The sequence below is a fragment of the Lynx canadensis genome, chromosome F2 (genome assembly GCF_007474595.2).
Source record: "Lynx canadensis isolate LIC74 chromosome F2, mLynCan4.pri.v2, whole genome shotgun sequence".
Classification (NCBI taxonomy): Eukaryota; Metazoa; Chordata; class Mammalia; order Carnivora; family Felidae; genus Lynx; species Lynx canadensis.
The window spans coordinates 26153577-26171102 of NC_044320.2; the positions used below are offsets into that span (position 1 = coordinate 26153577).

General features: G+C 35.9%; 1 protein-coding gene across 1 annotated transcript in view; it reads left to right on the forward strand.

The window, feature by feature from the left end:
* Window positions 1-17526, forward strand: part of CSMD3 (CUB and Sushi multiple domains 3) — a 1276067-nt gene that overhangs the window by 1086101 nt on the left and 172440 nt on the right. The window contains 3 exon segments of the mRNA XM_030304305.1: window positions 196-309; window positions 805-900; window positions 2468-2671. Of these exon segments, the coding sequence (XP_030160165.1) occupies window positions 196-309; window positions 805-900; window positions 2468-2671 (414 nt within the window).

A 17526-nucleotide genomic window follows, 5' to 3' on the forward strand; every position in this document is an offset into this window, starting at 1 on the left:
CATATGTCAGGCATATCAACCAATTGGCATCTACCCTCTTTTAAAGGTAGAAAAAAAAAAGATGAGTATTATATTGTAATACTTTGTTCTCTCTCTCCTCCTCTTTCTATTTTTTTTTTGTTTTGTTTTTTATTTTTTGTTTTCATTTATGGATGGTTGGTGATTTGTTTGCTTCTCCTGGTTCCTGTTGATCAGTGGTGTTTGGCCAGTTTGTATTTTTCCAGACATCACTCCACGATGTTGTTGAGGTGTATGATGGGCCAACTCAGCAATCTTCTCTGTTATCTTCCCTCTCAGGATCCCATTCAGGTATCCTTTAATAGAACTGCCATGCATCAGTTATTGATTAAAGACTGACTTTGATTGGTATTGTAGTGAAAGTTGAGATTTATGTCATCCATATTAGAAATAAACTGAAAATAGAATCACTCTTTATTGAAAAAAAAAAGTAGAAACACGATAATAACTCGAACGCTTGAGAAAAATATAACCAACTATTTTGGGGCGTTGTAATCAAGTAAATATAATATTTAGTCACTTAGTCTATGGTGTTAAATGTAATATAAAATATTTAAGGATTCTTTTTAAATGAGACAATATGTATCAAAATGTAATTAAAGCCTTCTGTAAAAAGGTTGTGATTGAAGCTGAACCCAAAGGATATATTGCCAGAGATAGGATATATTGAAGTAATTTGATAGAACATAGATTGACATTTTCAAAAGACAGTGTAAATTAATATAATTTGTTAGGTTTACTGAATGAAATTATTTATGATATCTTAGTGTTTGTTTTGTTGAGTAGGAGAATCACTTCCACTGAGTTCAGGTAATCAGATCACAATTCGATTTACTTCAGTTGGACCAATAACAGCTAAGGGATTTCACTTTGTTTATCAAGGTAAGTGACCCTGTAGCCTAGAAACACAGTAAGGAATGATATCAGTTTCCTCATGTTATGTTCAGAGTTTATTGAATGACGAGCTCCTCATAACCATATAGGAGAGATCAAAGCTGTGTTTTGTTTTGTTTTGTTTTATTTTGTTTTAAGTTTTGCCCTGTTCCCTCCCTTCTCACTAGAGCATTGTTACTTTGACCAAGGTCAAAAGTGACCTATTGCTTACATCATCATTCTCAAGTATGATTTTCCTTCCTTCCAACGTATTGTTTTAAAGCATCTGTTTTTTTTTTTTTTCCCCTGACAACTCTTCAGTCTCCACATATTCTATTTTCCCCATAGTCCAGCATTCTAAATTAAAAATGTGGCACATTTTGTGCTGATGTACTTAGACATGCAGGGAAATCATTATTCCATTCTAAAATTTTAGTTTCTCATTCTCTCAGGAGATTTCAAACTTTCTTCATGGCTATTAAATATTTTTGTGCAATTGAAAGTTTGTTTACATAGATTTTTCTCGCCTTTTAAAGAAAAGGATTTATATTACCATTAAAATAAGAAAAGACCTATAATTTCAAATATTTTAATTATTTATGATCATGTAGTAGTTTGGACTTATTCCTAAGACATTTATAGACATTTGTGATTTGATATTTTTATTAACTGATTTTATCCCATTTATAATGTTGGCTATAATATTATACTGTTTCATTTTCAATAGTATTCCTTCATTAAACAGTATGAGATATTATGAATTGAAAAAGGCACTATTACAAGTCACGTAAGAGGAACCAATCTATTTGGAATGCATCATATCATTTTCGGGACAGTTGTCAAACTCCTTAATCCCATCTGTATGTGTTTTAAAAAGAAAAAACATCCTGTTATCATTCTATTTTACTAAAACAAAAAAGTCACAATCGAGAACGTACCTATAAAGTTTAAAAACAATTTCAAATCTGATATTGTATGATTATTAAAATTAAAACTTCTATTGTTGTTAATCTGTCTGACTTCTATTCTACTTAGCCTTGAACATAGTAATTGTCCTCATCAGTAACAAACATATTTTAAACAACTAAGTTTGTGAACCTGCTGTGTAGTAAAATGTTGTGTTTTCTTTTTTAAATTGATGAAACTACTGAAAAGTGAATTGTGACATCACCTCATGTAACCTGCCACATATTGTTTGAACTTGGTATCCCAGGTTAAAAAGAGAAACACATGATCTTTCAGTCATCATCCCATAAATTTAAATATCTAATTCAAACTATTTTGTTATATTAATGAGTTTGGTAAAACAAAAAATAAGAAAAAAACCTTCTTGATGTTGTTTAAAGAATCAAAAGTAAGATGGTTTTTAAATTAAGAATCTTGATGACAATAGCAGTATCCATTTTAACTTGTATTTTATTCTGTACGAATAAAAAAACTTTTAGAAATGTATTCAAGTTGTTAATTTGAGTGCTGATAAAAAGTGAACATTTCTTTGAGATTTGTTTAGTTATATTTTGAAATCTGTACTTCTCTACCAAATATGAAATTAAAATAAACAATTATTTGTACACAGCTGTTCCTAGAACAAGTTCCACACAATGCAGTTCTGTGCCTGAACCAAGATTCGGAAGAAGGATCGGCAATGAATTTGCAGTTGGTTCATTGGTTCTTTTTGAATGTAATCCAGGATACATCCTCCATGGATCCATCGCAATTAGGTGTGATACAGTTCCCAATTCTCTGGCCCAGTGGAATGATTCCTTACCTACCTGTATTGGTAAGTGTGTAAATTTGATAGCTTTGTGATTATACATATTTTATATTTTATATCAAAACTAGTTATCTTGCATCTGTCAATAATTCTATGTTATCTAATAGTTATACATTAATCCTTAAATACTTTGTTAGTTATGATGTACCTAGATATGCAAATGAATGCGGATATTGGACGCAGTTGAGATGTAATGTGATGAATGAAAAATATTTTGTTTTAAATTAGCTGAATAGTGTCCTCATTTATTGATTTAGATGGATGATTATATATGTGCATATTGCCAATAACAAAATTTAAATGCTAGTGATATGGGCTGTTGAAATAAATATCTCTCAAACATTATGTAGAGTGTCCTATGCCAATATGTAAAGAATTTACGTATCATTTAAAGATCTCAGAAGCTGATTTCTTTGGCCATATTCTACTTTGGCATCAAAAGAATTACAAAATATGCATTAGAAAATAAATCTGTTTTTTATCTTTTATTTATTAGTTGTAAATATGTGTAAAAAAATATAAAATAAGAGATTTTTTCAGTCTCCCACAAGTCTCAGTGGTAACACTTTGAATGAGTAGAATACGTTAAGGTTAGCCAGATCTTAATGTTTCAAACTTTATTGTTTGTATTGTTATTGTATACTGTATCTAATTTAAATTGGTAAACAAAATATACACTTTCTAACTTAATGGGCTCTTAACCATGTTATATGAAACATATTAAAATATTCTCTAAGCCATAAAACAGTTAGAATTTTATGCTATTTTAGGATCATTACAATGACTTTTGGTTCTTATAGCATTTCATAGATATGAAAAAGTGAGTTACAAAGTTTATTTATTCTCTGTCCCAAGAGCATATCTGGAAATTATTTTCTTTCGTTACGTAGTATTACATTAAACGAAGGATGGTAATACATAATCACAAGTTAAGAAATAGTTCTCATGAGTTGAATTCTTTCTTGTTAAAGTTTTATTGGCATGTGATCTAGAAAATAAGAGGGACATTTTTTAAAAAATAAGAGATAAGCACAATTTTGTTTTTATTTTAATAATCTCAGTTCCAATTGTTCACAGAATGTGACGAGAGTGTATATGCACACATATAACATGCATATAACACATATACACTTATAAATATGTAAAATATATTTTAATAACATATCTTATGATACCTGAAAATGAAATTACATGTATCTAGTTTTATTTATTTTTTATTTTATTTTATTTTTTTTTTAGTTCAGGTTAGTTAACCCAGTGATTCATCTCTTACATGTGACACCCAGTGCTCATCCCAAAAAGTGCCCTCCTTAATGCCCGTCACCCATTTAACCCATTCCCCTTACCTTCCTCCCCTCCAGCAACCTTCAGTTTGTTCTCTGTGTTTAAGAATCTCTTATGGTTTGCCTCCATCTTTGTTTTATGTTATTTTTCCTTCCCTTCCCCTATGTTCATCTGTTGTGTGTCTCAAATTCCACATATAAGTGAAATCATATGATATCTGTCTTTCTCTGCCTGACTTATTTACCTTGACATAATACCCTCCAGTTCTATCCACGTTGTTGTAAATGGCAACATTTAATTCTTTTTCATTCCCGAATAGTATTCCATTGTGTACATGTACCACATCTTCTTTATCCATTCATCAGTCGATGGGCGTTTGGGCTTCTTCAATAATTTGACTATTGTTGATAGCACTGCCATAAAAGTTACGGCATTTTTGTATCCTTTGGATGAATACTTCATAGTGCAATTGCTGGGTCACAGGGTGGTTCTATTTTTAATTTTTGGAGGAACCTCCATACTGGTTTCCAGAGTGGCTGTACCAGTTTGCATTCCCACCATGAATGCAAAAGTGTTCCTCTTTCCCAGCATCCTCGCCAACATCTGTTCTTTTCTGAGTTGTTAATGTTAGCCATTCTGACTGGTGTGAGGTGGTAAGTCATTGTGGTTTTGATTTGTATTTCCCTGATGATGAGTGATATTGAGCATCTTTTCATGTGCCTGTTGGCCATCTGGATGTCTTCTTTGGAAAAATGTCTATTCATGTCTTCTACCCATTTCTTCACTGGATTATTTGTTTTTTAGATGGTGAGTTTGGTAAGTTCTTTATAGATTTTGGATACTAACCCTTTTATCAATATGTCATTTGGAAATATCTTCTCCCATTCCATCGGTTGCCTTTTAGTTTTGTTGACTGTTTCCTTTGCAGCGCAGAAGCTTTTTATCTTGATGAGGTCCCAATAGTTCACGTTTGCTTTTTATTTCCGTTGCCCCCAGAAACATGTCAAGTAAGAAATAGCTGCAGCTGAGATCAAAGAGCTTGCTGCCTGTTTTCTCCTATAGGATTTTGATGGTTTCCTGTCTCACATTTAGGTCTTTCATCCATTTTGAATTTATTTTTGTGTATGGTATAAGAAAGTGGTCCAGTTTCATACTTCTGCATGTTGCTGTCCAGTTTTCACAGTGCCATTTGCTGATATGATTACCAATTTCTTAATGCTTTTTATTTGCCAGGTTTCGTACTGAGTAGTTTAAATACATATTCAATTTAATCTTCACAGCAAACCAATTGAAAAGTTACCTTCAGAATTTATGATTGAATAAACTGAGTCTTAGGTGAAATAGTTATTTTTATTTTTTTTTATATTTATTTTGAGAGAGAGAGAGAAAGAGCACGGGACAGGGAGGGGGCAGAGAGAGTGGGAGAGAGAAAATATGAAGCAGGCTCTGTGCTGTGAGCACTGAGCCCGATCCTATGGAACTGTGAGATCATGACCTGAGCCAAAACCAAGAATCAATGCTTAACTGACTGAGCCACCCAGGCTGTCCCCCTAAAGTAGTTATTTTTAAACTGACAGAACATATAGTAAGTGGTGGAGTAGAGGCAGAAACTCAGTTTCTCTGACTCTAAACGTCAACCTAAATGACAGAAGACTGCTTCTCTATAGGTTTTGATTTATAAGCTAAGCTTTCCTAATGTGATATCTACATTTTATTTATAATGTGAGATTTCTTACCCTATTGAAATATGTTTTTGAAAATCAATGGTACAGGAAAACAACTCATTTGGAGTTAATATGCCTCCTCCTTTTAAATTTTTTTTTTTTTTCAACGTTTATTTATTTTTGGGACAGAGAGAGACAGAGCATGAACGGGGGAGGGGCAGAGAGAGAGGGAGACACAGAATCAGAAACAGGCTCCAGGCTCCGAGCCATCAGCCCAGAGCCTGACGCGGGGCTCGAACTCCCGGACCGCGAGATCGTGACCTGGCTGAAGTCGGACGCTTAACCGACTGCGCCACCCAGGCGCCCCCCTCCTCCTTTTATCTAGCATGGAGCTTGTGTTAATGGTACTAACAGATCTTCCCCTTTCTGTACTTTTATGCTCTCATAAAGACAAAACAGATAATGTTTCTCCTTTTGAGCCACAATATATGTTGACTTCATACTCTTATAAAATAGTAATAAGTAAATTATCCTAAACTAAAGGACCATGAGCTGAGAGAAATGTTCCTCTATGTCTATGCTAAAATTAGTCATGCAGTATGCATAAATCGGAAATTACATTGCTTTAAATCAGTTTAATAATTGAAGACAGACACATGATAATAATAAATCTCTTCAGCCTCACGATGGATTTTTTAATATTTCTCTATACGTATAGAAAATCAGTCGTTATTTCTATCTCACTTTTCCCAGTATTTTTTTATATAATTTGTGTCACTCTTAGTTTATTTATGTATCAATAGAAAATATCAATACCATATAATAGAAGACAGCTAGGTAAGTAGCTGTCTTCTTTAGTTTCATATACATGATGAAAACTCCTTGAAGATAATCATCTATTATAAAACTAGAGTGATATAATGACATCTGGAAACTCATAAACTAGCTCATTAATCTTTAAATATCATTCAAAAAAAATTCATCTCTTCCTCTAGTTTGAGTGTTGGGAAAACCTACATATGCAAAGTACTGAAGTGTAAATCTATAAATCACCTCTTAAAGATCCTATTTGTATATTTATCACACTAATGTCCTCATTAATGGGGAAAAGTCATAAAGAGTCATGTAAAACTGAATAAAATCCCGCATAGCTCCAAACTGTAGTTTAGCATAAGAGTTAATTAAGTCTTGGGTAAAGTCTTCTGCTGTGACCTCAGCACTGAGATGTGGTGAGTTACTATACCACCCTGGGAATTTTACAAACTTTCTGAATCTCAATTGCCATATAGATGAAGCAGGAAACTAAGAGGATTTCCTCATAGGTTTATTGTGATTATTAAATGATTTGGCATAGTTCTTGGACCTGGCAAGTACTGAATGACTAAGTTGTTTTTTGTTGTTGCTAAATCTTCCACTATAGAATCAGGAGAGAAGACTTTAATTCTGAAGGTATTGGTTCTAGAATATAGAATTTACATTCAGTGATGACAAAAGGCTTAATATCTTTGCTTTTAATTTGTTGATATGTTGTTTCAATAGCACTTTAAAGTTAATAAAATGTTAAAATTATCTTTCACAGAAGATGTTGGCATCTTTTTTTAAAAAGCTAAAAATATGGACTCTTATCATCCTTTCCAATTCTATTAATTTACAGTCCCTTGAATACAACATATTTTTTTGCACTTAACGTTTTTAAGAAAGACATTGGATGAAATATAATGGCAATTTTCTTGGGGTATAATAGTTATTATTTATTAAAATCTGTTTTTGGGGGAGATTGAAATTTCTTTCCACCAATTGACACATTTAAGGACAAATGGTTGAAAAGAAAGAGACTTTAAACAATAGGCGTATGTTCATGATTTGGTTTGTTCTCATTGTTTGCAGGGGTATAAAATTAAAATAAAGTTAAAAGTTAAACAGCAATTACTACAATTCTAATTGTCCTTGAGTATACATATTTAACCAAGACTTACATTCAGACTTTTCTTCTGATTTTGGAAAGTAAAAAAACTTCATTATCCAAAGAAATTTATGAAAGTGAGACAGGGTTAGAAGAATAAAACTATAAAAAGACATTAAAAAATGAATAAAACAAGGGGTGCCTTGGTGACTCAGTTGGTTAAGCTTCCAACTTTGGCTCTAGTCATGATCTTGCAGTTCGTGAGTTTGAGCCCCACATTGGGCTCTCTGCTGTCAGCACAGAGACTGCTTTGGATCCTCTGCCCACCCCTCTCTCTCTCTGCCTCTCCCCTGCTTGTGTGCTTTCTCTCTCAAAAATAAATAAACATTGAAAAAAGGAGTAAAACAAGAAAAATGAAAGAAGATTTTAGGAATAAGAAAGGGAAATGAGAGAAAAATAATATAAAGTAGGATACAGAGAATAAGAACTCTAAACCCTAAACATAAATCATTTTTGTTTAAGACAGAAAAAACCTGGGGTGCCTGGGTGGCTCATTTGGTTAAGTGTCCGGCTTCAGCTCAGGTCATGATCTCACAGTTCATGAGTTCAAGCCTTGCTCCCGGCTGTGTGCTGGTAGCTCGGAGCCTGGAGCTTGCTTCAGATTCTGTGTCTCCCCCTCTCTCTGCCCCTCCCCTGCTCACACAGTCTCTCACTCTCAAAAATAAATGAACATTAAAAAAATTAAATAAATACACAAATAAAACAGAAGAAAATCCCTATTCTATATGATTATTACAAAGCTTTTTTGTATCTTAATGAAAGAAGATGTTAGTGTATTTTTGTTTGTTTGTTTTGAGTTTTTATTTAAATTCCATTCCGTTAACATATAGTGCAATATTGAGTTTCAGGAGTATTACAAAGCTTTTTCATATGCCACATGTATAAATCGGATGGTTAATCCCAGTGTTTTTGCCATCAGAAACAAAAATCCACGTAAATGGAAGGAGGAGGATGCTATTCCCCTGTGGTCATTTCAACAAGGACAAGCGGTCCTACCAGGCACTAAAGCCTATAAAAGACTTTCAGACCAGACCCTAGTCCATGGTTGACATTCAGCTTCCGGGGTAAATGTTAGTAAACTGTCCCCAACCTGTGTGAATTCAGCCTCACTTTATACTTTGAGAGCAAAAGCTGAAGCAGTTAGGAGCCATTACAGTCTCTCTGTCAGAAGTCCACCTATCTGTAGGGGGTTCCCTGGCCTTTTTGAGAAACCTGTCACTCACTCTGTGTATGGAGAGTCTGAACAGAGAACAGACTACTTTTCATCTTGAATTGGTTTGAAAGTGTATACCTAGTGATAGAAAATTGAATAAGACAACTTGTTTTCTGCTAAGTTCACATGAAAAGGATGTATCACCTATGCCATTGGAGAAATAATGCACAGCCTGTAGAACAAGTGAAATCCAGAAAATTGAATATATAACTGAAGGACATATGGCATCTGTGTGAGACTAGAAATGGAGAGGCGCTGATTCATAATGACACTCAGATGATAACTCAGTTTAGGTTCTACCATTTGGTCCAACTGCTAACCTGTACATAAATGAAAATATACTTCTATTTCTTTTCTTTTCTTTTTTTTTTTTTACTTTTAAAAAATGCTTATTTATTTATTTTGAGAGATCTAGAGAGAGCGTGAGCAGAAGAGGAGCAGAGAGGGAGGAGAGAGAGAATTCTAAACAGGATCCACATTGTCAGCACAGAACCCGACATGTGGCTCGAACTCATGAACCATGAGGTCATGACCGGAGCGGAAATCGAGTCGGAAGCTCAATGGACTGAGCTACCCAAGCATCCCACTTTTATTTCTATTTTTAACTGTAAATATTTTTAGCTTCAAAAGTGTTCTGAATACAAATAATTATTTCATAAGTATTAAAAAAAGGAAAGTTTTGACATCTTAAATATTCAAATATGAGAGCCAAACACACAGTTTCTTAGGTTAATATCAAAGTATTGTTTTTAATTTTAGCTCATTTTCAATATTTCTTCATAGATAAAATATTAACTGCCTCAATGCCTTTGAACTTTCTATTTTTTCTGCCTAGAACATATATCCCCAAGGTAGTTTTTAGGCTTACTACACCATTTCATTCAACCTGATAATCTTCCTCAGACAGCCTATCTTAAATAATTTTCTGCCACCATTCTCCACTTATTCTATATCTTTTTCCTGCTTTTCTTTTTTTTTTTTTAACGTTTATTCATTTTTGAGACAGAGAGAGACAGATCATGAATGGGGGAGGGGCTGAGAGAGAGGGAGACACAGAATCGGAAGCAGGCTCCAGGCTCTGAGCCGTCAGCCCAGAGCCCGACGTGGGGCTCGAACTCACGGACCGTGAGATCGTGACCTGAGCTGAAGTCGGACGCTCAACCAACTGAGCCACCCAGGCGCCCCTATCCTGCTTTTCTTTAATGGCAACTGCCCATCTATTATATGTAGTTTGGGGTTTTCTTTATTTGTTTTTTGTTTTGTTTTGTTTTGTTTTTAGTTTTATAATCTTTTTTGCCCTTCTCTCCCCTGACAATATATTGTTTTTATGTTCCACCAAAAGAAGACCCAATAGGTGTTCAAGAAACGTTTGGCACATAATAGGTGTTCAGTAAACATTTGCTCGATGAATGAGTTTTAACAATTAACTGTGATAATATTCTGAATCCTTGCAGAGGTCAGACAACCCGTCCATTTCCCAAGTCCAGGGCCCATGTATTTTTAATTTCCGACTTTTACCAGATGGTGACGCTCTGGCTCACTTTGCTTGCTTAGATTTTACAAGCCACGGGAAGTTTAAAACTCTTCTAACTATCTTTCTGGATAATTAGGAAAGAGACATAGGTAAAACACAAACAATACATTTACATATTATATGCGTAATTTTATTCTGGGGGAGAACAAATTCTCTATTTATACTTTACAGTTTAAATGTAATCTTCGACAGTCTACTTACAGGATTTGGTGATTGCATTTTCTCTACTGTTCAAATGAATGCTCCCTTAACAGGTTAAGCCAACTGAGCATCCATTTGAACCAAAAGAAAGCAGCTTTCTACATTCCTAATGATTTTCATATCAACTGTATTATTTCAGTTTCACTGTTCTTACTATTGTTATCAACACTTCCATTTTTTTTGTTGTAGTAAAACACAATAAAATGTTCAGTAATTTTGCAAAAACCGACATACTGAAATTAAACTGTTGATTGGAAAGCAGCCCCATTAGTCATGATATGTGAATTGTGGTTATAGTTAACATGGTCAAATACTAAGGTAGAGAGTCCACAAATTTAAATAGCCACTATATAAAGGATATTTAGTAATCTTGCACAAATCTGTCATATCAAGTCATTCTTAGGCAAATTATAATAAACCACAATCATATTTTGATTAAGAACATGAGCCTTGGAATAAATGTAAAACTAAAAATATGCTGAAGACTGAGTTTTTATCTTCCAAATATGACCTTGTTATACTTCCGATTTCTTAAAATTAATCATTCTCCTAAAAATCCAACCTCTCCTCCCTCTGAGACTGTGATTCAAATAACCCCCTGCAGCCACTAATAGCTTTAACAATATATGGCTTTAGGCATAAGTACTTTTGTTAGTGGGAGGTCTCTTGAAAAGCCCCTGAACCCGCCATGTACTGCCCTTGGGCAAAAAATCTTTAATTAGCTGCTTATCCCATCACCTTTATCTGCTGGTTTGTTGTTTGTTTTTTTTTTCCCCCTGAAGACCTTTAGAAACCCAGAAAAAAACTACTTTTACTTGTATTAGCTCCATGGCAACACCTGTTTATATTGTCTTTTCTTGGAGCAGGAGAGAAATTGATGAGGAAATAAATACAGGATCTGAAACCACAGTCACTGATTCATTTATTCATCCATCCATTCATCCCTGAAGCAGTTATTCAAAATAGTAATAAATAGTAATTAGCATTTTAAGAAGCACTATAAAGCATTTTTAAATATTTATTCATTCATTTATTTATTTATTTACTTATTGAGCTAGAGTGCAGGGAAGGGGCAGAGAGAAAGAGGGAGAAAGAATCACAGAGCCCTGTGTGGGGCTCAACTCACAAACCAAGAGATTATTTATGACTTGAGCCAAAATCAAGTGTTGGACAGACAACCTGACTGAGCCACCCAGAAGCCCCTAAGCATCTTCTTTTATAATTTTGTAATGCTGACAGCAACACCAGGAGGTAGATAAGATTAGTATTTATCTTTTATAGAGAGTTAAACCTCTATGGTTTAGACATGAAACCAGGATAAGGATAAAAGCAGAACCCAGGATGCTTGTCTGAAGCCTGTTTTTTTTTTTTTTTTTTTTAAAGATTTTTTCAACGTTTATTTATTTTTGGGACAGAGAGAGACAGAGCATGAACGGGGGAGGGGCAGAGAGAGAGGGAGACACAGAATTGGAAACAGGCTCCAGGCTCTGAGCCATCAGCCCAGAGCCTGACGCGGGGCTCGAACTCACGGACCGCGAGATCGTGACCTGGCTGAAGTCGGACGCTTAACCGACTGCGCCACCCAGGTGCCCCTCTGAAGCCTGTTTTAATCCATGTTATATTGTATAATACTAATCCATAGGGAAATTTATAGTATATCTTTTTTTTTCCAATATATGAAGTTTATTGTCAAATTGGTTTCCATACAACACCCAGTGCTCATCCCAAAAGGTGCCCTCCTCAATGCCCATCACCCCCCCTCCCCTCCCTCCCACCCCCATCAACCCTCAGTTTGTTCTCAGTTTTTAAGAGTCTCTTATGCTTTGGCTCTCTTCCACTCTAACCTCTTTTTTCTTTTTTTTTCTTCCCCTCCCCCATGGGTTTCTGTTAAGTTTCTCAGGATCCACATAAGAGTGAAAACATATGGTATCTGTCCTTCTCTGTATGGCTTATTTCACTTAGCATCACACTCTCCAGTTCCATCCACGTTGCTACAAAGGGCCATATTTCGTTCTTTCTCATTGCCACGTAGTACTCCATTGTGTATCTTTTTAAAATAGAAAACAAATGTTAGGTTAAGTAATATATGTGGGAATTGAAACTTTATAAAATATGTAGTAAAATATGTAGTAATGCATATCTGGGGATATTTTCATAGTATTTTTTATATTATTATATGAAAATTTATATTGCTATATGTGACTTATTTAGCGAAATACTGAGAGAAAGGGATAATGGAGGAATGGCAAAGAGGGACCTGTAACCACAGTATATACACCGATATACAACCAGTCAATCAACAGTTTATTCAAGGAGCATGTAGTCAGTGCTTACTAATTGTCAGTCTCTATTCTCACTTTGAATAAGAAGATGAGTGTGGAGTTTACATTTTAGTGGAGGGTGCTAGAGCAACACATCAGTGAATGTGTTCTCTTCTTTCAGACAGCGCTAAGTACCGTGGGGAAAAGTAAAGAAAGGGCTGGAGGTCAGAAGAAAACATCCAGGGCATGCTGCTGTCTTATATCCAAATGAGATGAACGGAGTGGGGTTATACAAGTCTGGGTGGTAAACAACTATATAGACTGTGAGGCAGGAACAGATCTTGACGTGTTCAAGCCACGGTGAGAATCCCAGGTGCCTGGACCAGAGTGAATGATGGCAAGCATGACGGAAGAAGAGTCTTGTGGAGGCAAAGCAGAGGCCGAGTCATACAGAGCCTCAAAGGCTGTGGGGAGTTTGACATTTCTCAAAGCAGAGAGGGAATTCACTGAGCTAGGGAATGAGGTGGTCTTAGTTTCTAAAAAATCACTGCGACTAAGTAAAGAGGGGTGGGTGCCGGAGTCCAGCTCCAGCAGGTCCCAGGGGTCCCGAAGGATGAACGGCGTCAGCGAAAGAGTGAAAATAAAGCAAAACAAAAATAAAAATAAAAACAGAAAACTAAAATAAAAAACTAAAATAAAAATGGACACAGACAACAGCAGTGTGTTGAACTGGCCGATTTATTGTAGCAAACGTGGCATTATATATGCTAGTGATTTCCTTGTAGCATACGTCATCTATGTTTTTCTAACATTACCTAATTTTGAAAATGTTCTTATGTATAAACGACCTTTAAGAAATAACATGGTGGTTTTCCCCTAACTTTCCCGCATACCCTTTGATTATAGATTAATTTCTTACATTATTCCATTATGCATCTGCGTTTATCTATAATCTGCAAAGCATTTACTTTGCTGTTCTCGTGAAAGGCCTTCCATTTCTCAACACCTCAAGTGGAACAGTTACAGGAACATGACCTCCTAACCACATGAGGCCAAAAGAACAATGTGTTTGCCTCAGTCCGAGGTGCCAGAAAGGGGCTGAAAAGGCCTTAGAAACCCATGCCTCATACATTCTCAGAGATACAATGCACCTAGGAGCCAATGAACCATTCTGTAGCTTAACCGACTAGGTTCAGTCATCATCTGGAATGCCTCCGGGGGGCCAGGTGGGCCTAGGGGTTGAAGTCACCTGTGCCCAGAGATACACTCCTTAGTTGCTGGAGTGGGGCTTTCAAATCCATATGTATCCCCTATACAGACAGGCCCTCTTTGCTGGCAAAGGTATGAGGCTATCCTTCCTGTAAGTAGAGGAGTCTCCTTAGGGGATGGCAAGGGCTAAACGTAAGACCGCACAATTCCTCGCTGAACCTTATTTTCTTCCCTAATGGATCTTTGCCCAGGGGGCCTGCCGAGGGCAATTCCCCAACAGACAATACCCCGGGTACTTTTAAGGCCAAATTACCTAAAAGCGGGAGGACAAGAAGCTTCACTGTTGGCAGGCCGCCCTGCAGTCACCAATCCGTCCACAGCCCGGGCCCTGCCACTCAGGCTGGGATAGCTCGGCTTCCAGCAGGTGGGCTAGAAGAAAAAAGCCTGAATAGAAGGCTAGTGTAATAGTGGATAGGAAAAGTAATGGTAATTTTAATAGGAAGGTCATGGTCCGTGATGAGAACTGGTAAGCCTCATGGTACATTTTTTAAATGGAGCTGAGAAAGTTTACTGATAGATCGGATGTAGATGTAATTGTGAACTTGAATATAAGAAAGAGAAATTAAGATGAATGAGTCCTACAGTTTTGGCCCAAACTAGGTGAATGGTAGTGACATTTACTGAGGTGGAGAATGGCATAGACGGAGGAAATTTTAAAAAGTATTGTTTTAGACATATTGGTTTAAAAAAATTTTTTTAATATTTATTTTTTGAGAGACAGAGAGACAGAGCATGAGTGGGAGAGGGGCAGAGAGACACAGAATCTGAAGCAGGCTCCAGGCTCTGAGCTGTCAGCACAGAGCCTGATGCAAGGCTCAAACTCATGAATGGTGAGATCATGACCTGAGCCAAAGTCAGATGCTTCACCATCTGAGCCACCCAGGTGCCCCTAGACATATTAGTTTTGAGATGCTTATTAGGCATATTATTTCAGGATTCTGAGCCAAGTCAGAATTAGAGATAAATATTTTGTAGTCATACTGTATCAATGACATGGAAATAGATGCCCTTATAGAGGGGTGATGGTTAGAGAGAAAAGAGAAGATGGCATGGGTCACAGAATGTTACAACATTTAAAGGATCAGAGAAAGAGGGTGAGATACTAAGAGAAAGGCAAGGAAGGAAGGAAGGAAGGAAGGAAGGAAGGAAGGAAGGAAGAAAGAAAAGAGAAAGTAAAGGAAGGCACCTATGCTCACTACTATACCACCAACACTAGGAGAGAAAGGGAAGGAAGGAAGGAAGGAAGGAAGGAAGGAAGGAAGGAAGGAAGGGAGGGAGGAAGGAAGATTATGAGTATAACCAGTGGCATAGAAAAAAGCAAGACAGTGTGGTGTCCGGATGGCTAAGCAAAGAAAGGCTCAAAGTGGACAAAGTGATTAACAAGAGGAGATAATTATTCATAGGTAGAGTAAAATGCAAATTAAGAATTGAATATCACATTGCAACAAGACTATTATGGTGACTTTGACATAGTCATTCCAATAGAGTAAAGACAAAACCCTGATGAAATGAATGGAGGACAGACTGGAAAGTAAGGAAAAGAGGACTTATCACTATAGCAGCAGAGAAGGAAACCTCAGAATGCAAAGGGTAGATGAGTTAGAATCTTGGCACCACAGGGAGCAGAGTACCAGACAAAAAGTTGATTGCTTCATCTTCGCAGACTTCAGTCTATTAGAAGAGACTAACGTATAAAAAGAATATGAAAACATAATATGAGCTATCTGTGATAGAACTGCATAGGAAAGAACTTGGTGCTATAGAAAACTATGGGACACTTAACAGATAAGGGAGTCAGCAAAGAGGTCAAGAGGTACTATCAGCATTAAATGACCATGGATGGTAGTATTAGCTATGGGGAAGAAGGATGTAGCAACTCACAGCATTAAGAGAGTATATCAGTTTAGTAACCTGAACTGGGAAGAGGGTTTGGGATGGTGAAATATTGGGAAATCATGGGTACATACAAGCCTGGAGATGTAGTTAGAGATTAAAAAATTAACTGTATTTATCTGTGGAATGAAGGAAATGGGGAGATTTTTGAAGGACTTTCATCAGTGAAATAAGATGAGCAAATTTTAATTTTAAAAAGGTCATTTTAGCAATAATATAGAGACAAAGTACATGGATAATACACCCATATCAATGGAGGTCCATTGATATGATTAATGTAGCAACTAGAAAAACGTGCAAGTGAGATAGGACAGTGACAATGGAGAGGAAGGGCATCTACATTTGCTTTCAACTCAGAATCAGCACTTCATCAATCACTTATTTATAATCTTTTTGGGGTGAAGTTCTATTCTAGAATTCTTCTTCCACTCCTGGCACATTAATTCATTAATTCTCAAGTTATCTAAAACTGTTGATTTTCTTTTTAAAGGAGCTAAATTTTTTTCTGACCAACTTAACCTGAATTAATATTTAACCCATTAACACAAATTTATAGGAAAATACAACAAAATGACTTTCTTTAAAGATACATGTTTACACTATTAAAAATGTTTGTAGCTCCTTTGGGCAATTGCCCTTGGTTTTTGCATTAAGCTTTTGCATTAAGAAGTGGCAGAAAACTTATTAACTTAAAAAATATTATGAAAGACATATCCTGATACCTTACAACTATAACCAGACTACAACAAATACCCGAGGACCATAGTGCCAGTGGTATCTGAAATAACAATAGTTGTAGAAGGAAATAGTAAAATGACATACAATTTATTGACCTCTCGCTGTGTTCCAAGCAATGTAGTAGCTTCTTTGTATACGTTATCCTATCTGTATATTTTTCACAAAAGCTCTTTTTAAACCATTGCATTATCATTTCACAGACAAGGTATCTGAGTTTCAGAGAGTTTAAGGAACATGTCCAGCATTACGCATATTTAAAATTGTAAGTTAGGTTATGCCCAAAACCAAGCTGCCAGTACTAGGGGTATGAGAATTTTCCTTTAAGGTTAGTACTTTTAAAAAGCGGTAGAGGCCTTTATTGACTTCCAGAACAGACCTACGTACTTACTCATTTTTGTAGTGCTGTACTAGCAATTACCAGACTGGCACAATACCAAATCTCTTTCTTCTACTCAAGAGCATGGACTCTGGAGCCAAACTACCGGTGTTCAAATCTCACCTTCTCCTCTTACCAGCTCTGTGATCTTGGACAAGTTATTTAATCACTAGTGACTCTATTTCCTGTAAAATGAGGAGAATATTTATTTACATCTCAGTGGATTGTTGAGAGGCTTTAATGAGTTAAAATCTGTAAATTGCTTTAGGAGAGTCCCTGGCAAACAATAGGCTCTATACAAATGTTATTAGCATACCATTGTGATCATCATCCGCATTTCTCCTGAAAAGTACTATTACTCCTCAAAGGATGCATGAAGACAAAAGTAACAAATACAAAATAATTCTTCAACAAATTCTGTTATCTACATTTTAATTTTAATGCAAATGTGCCAATGTACTCTTT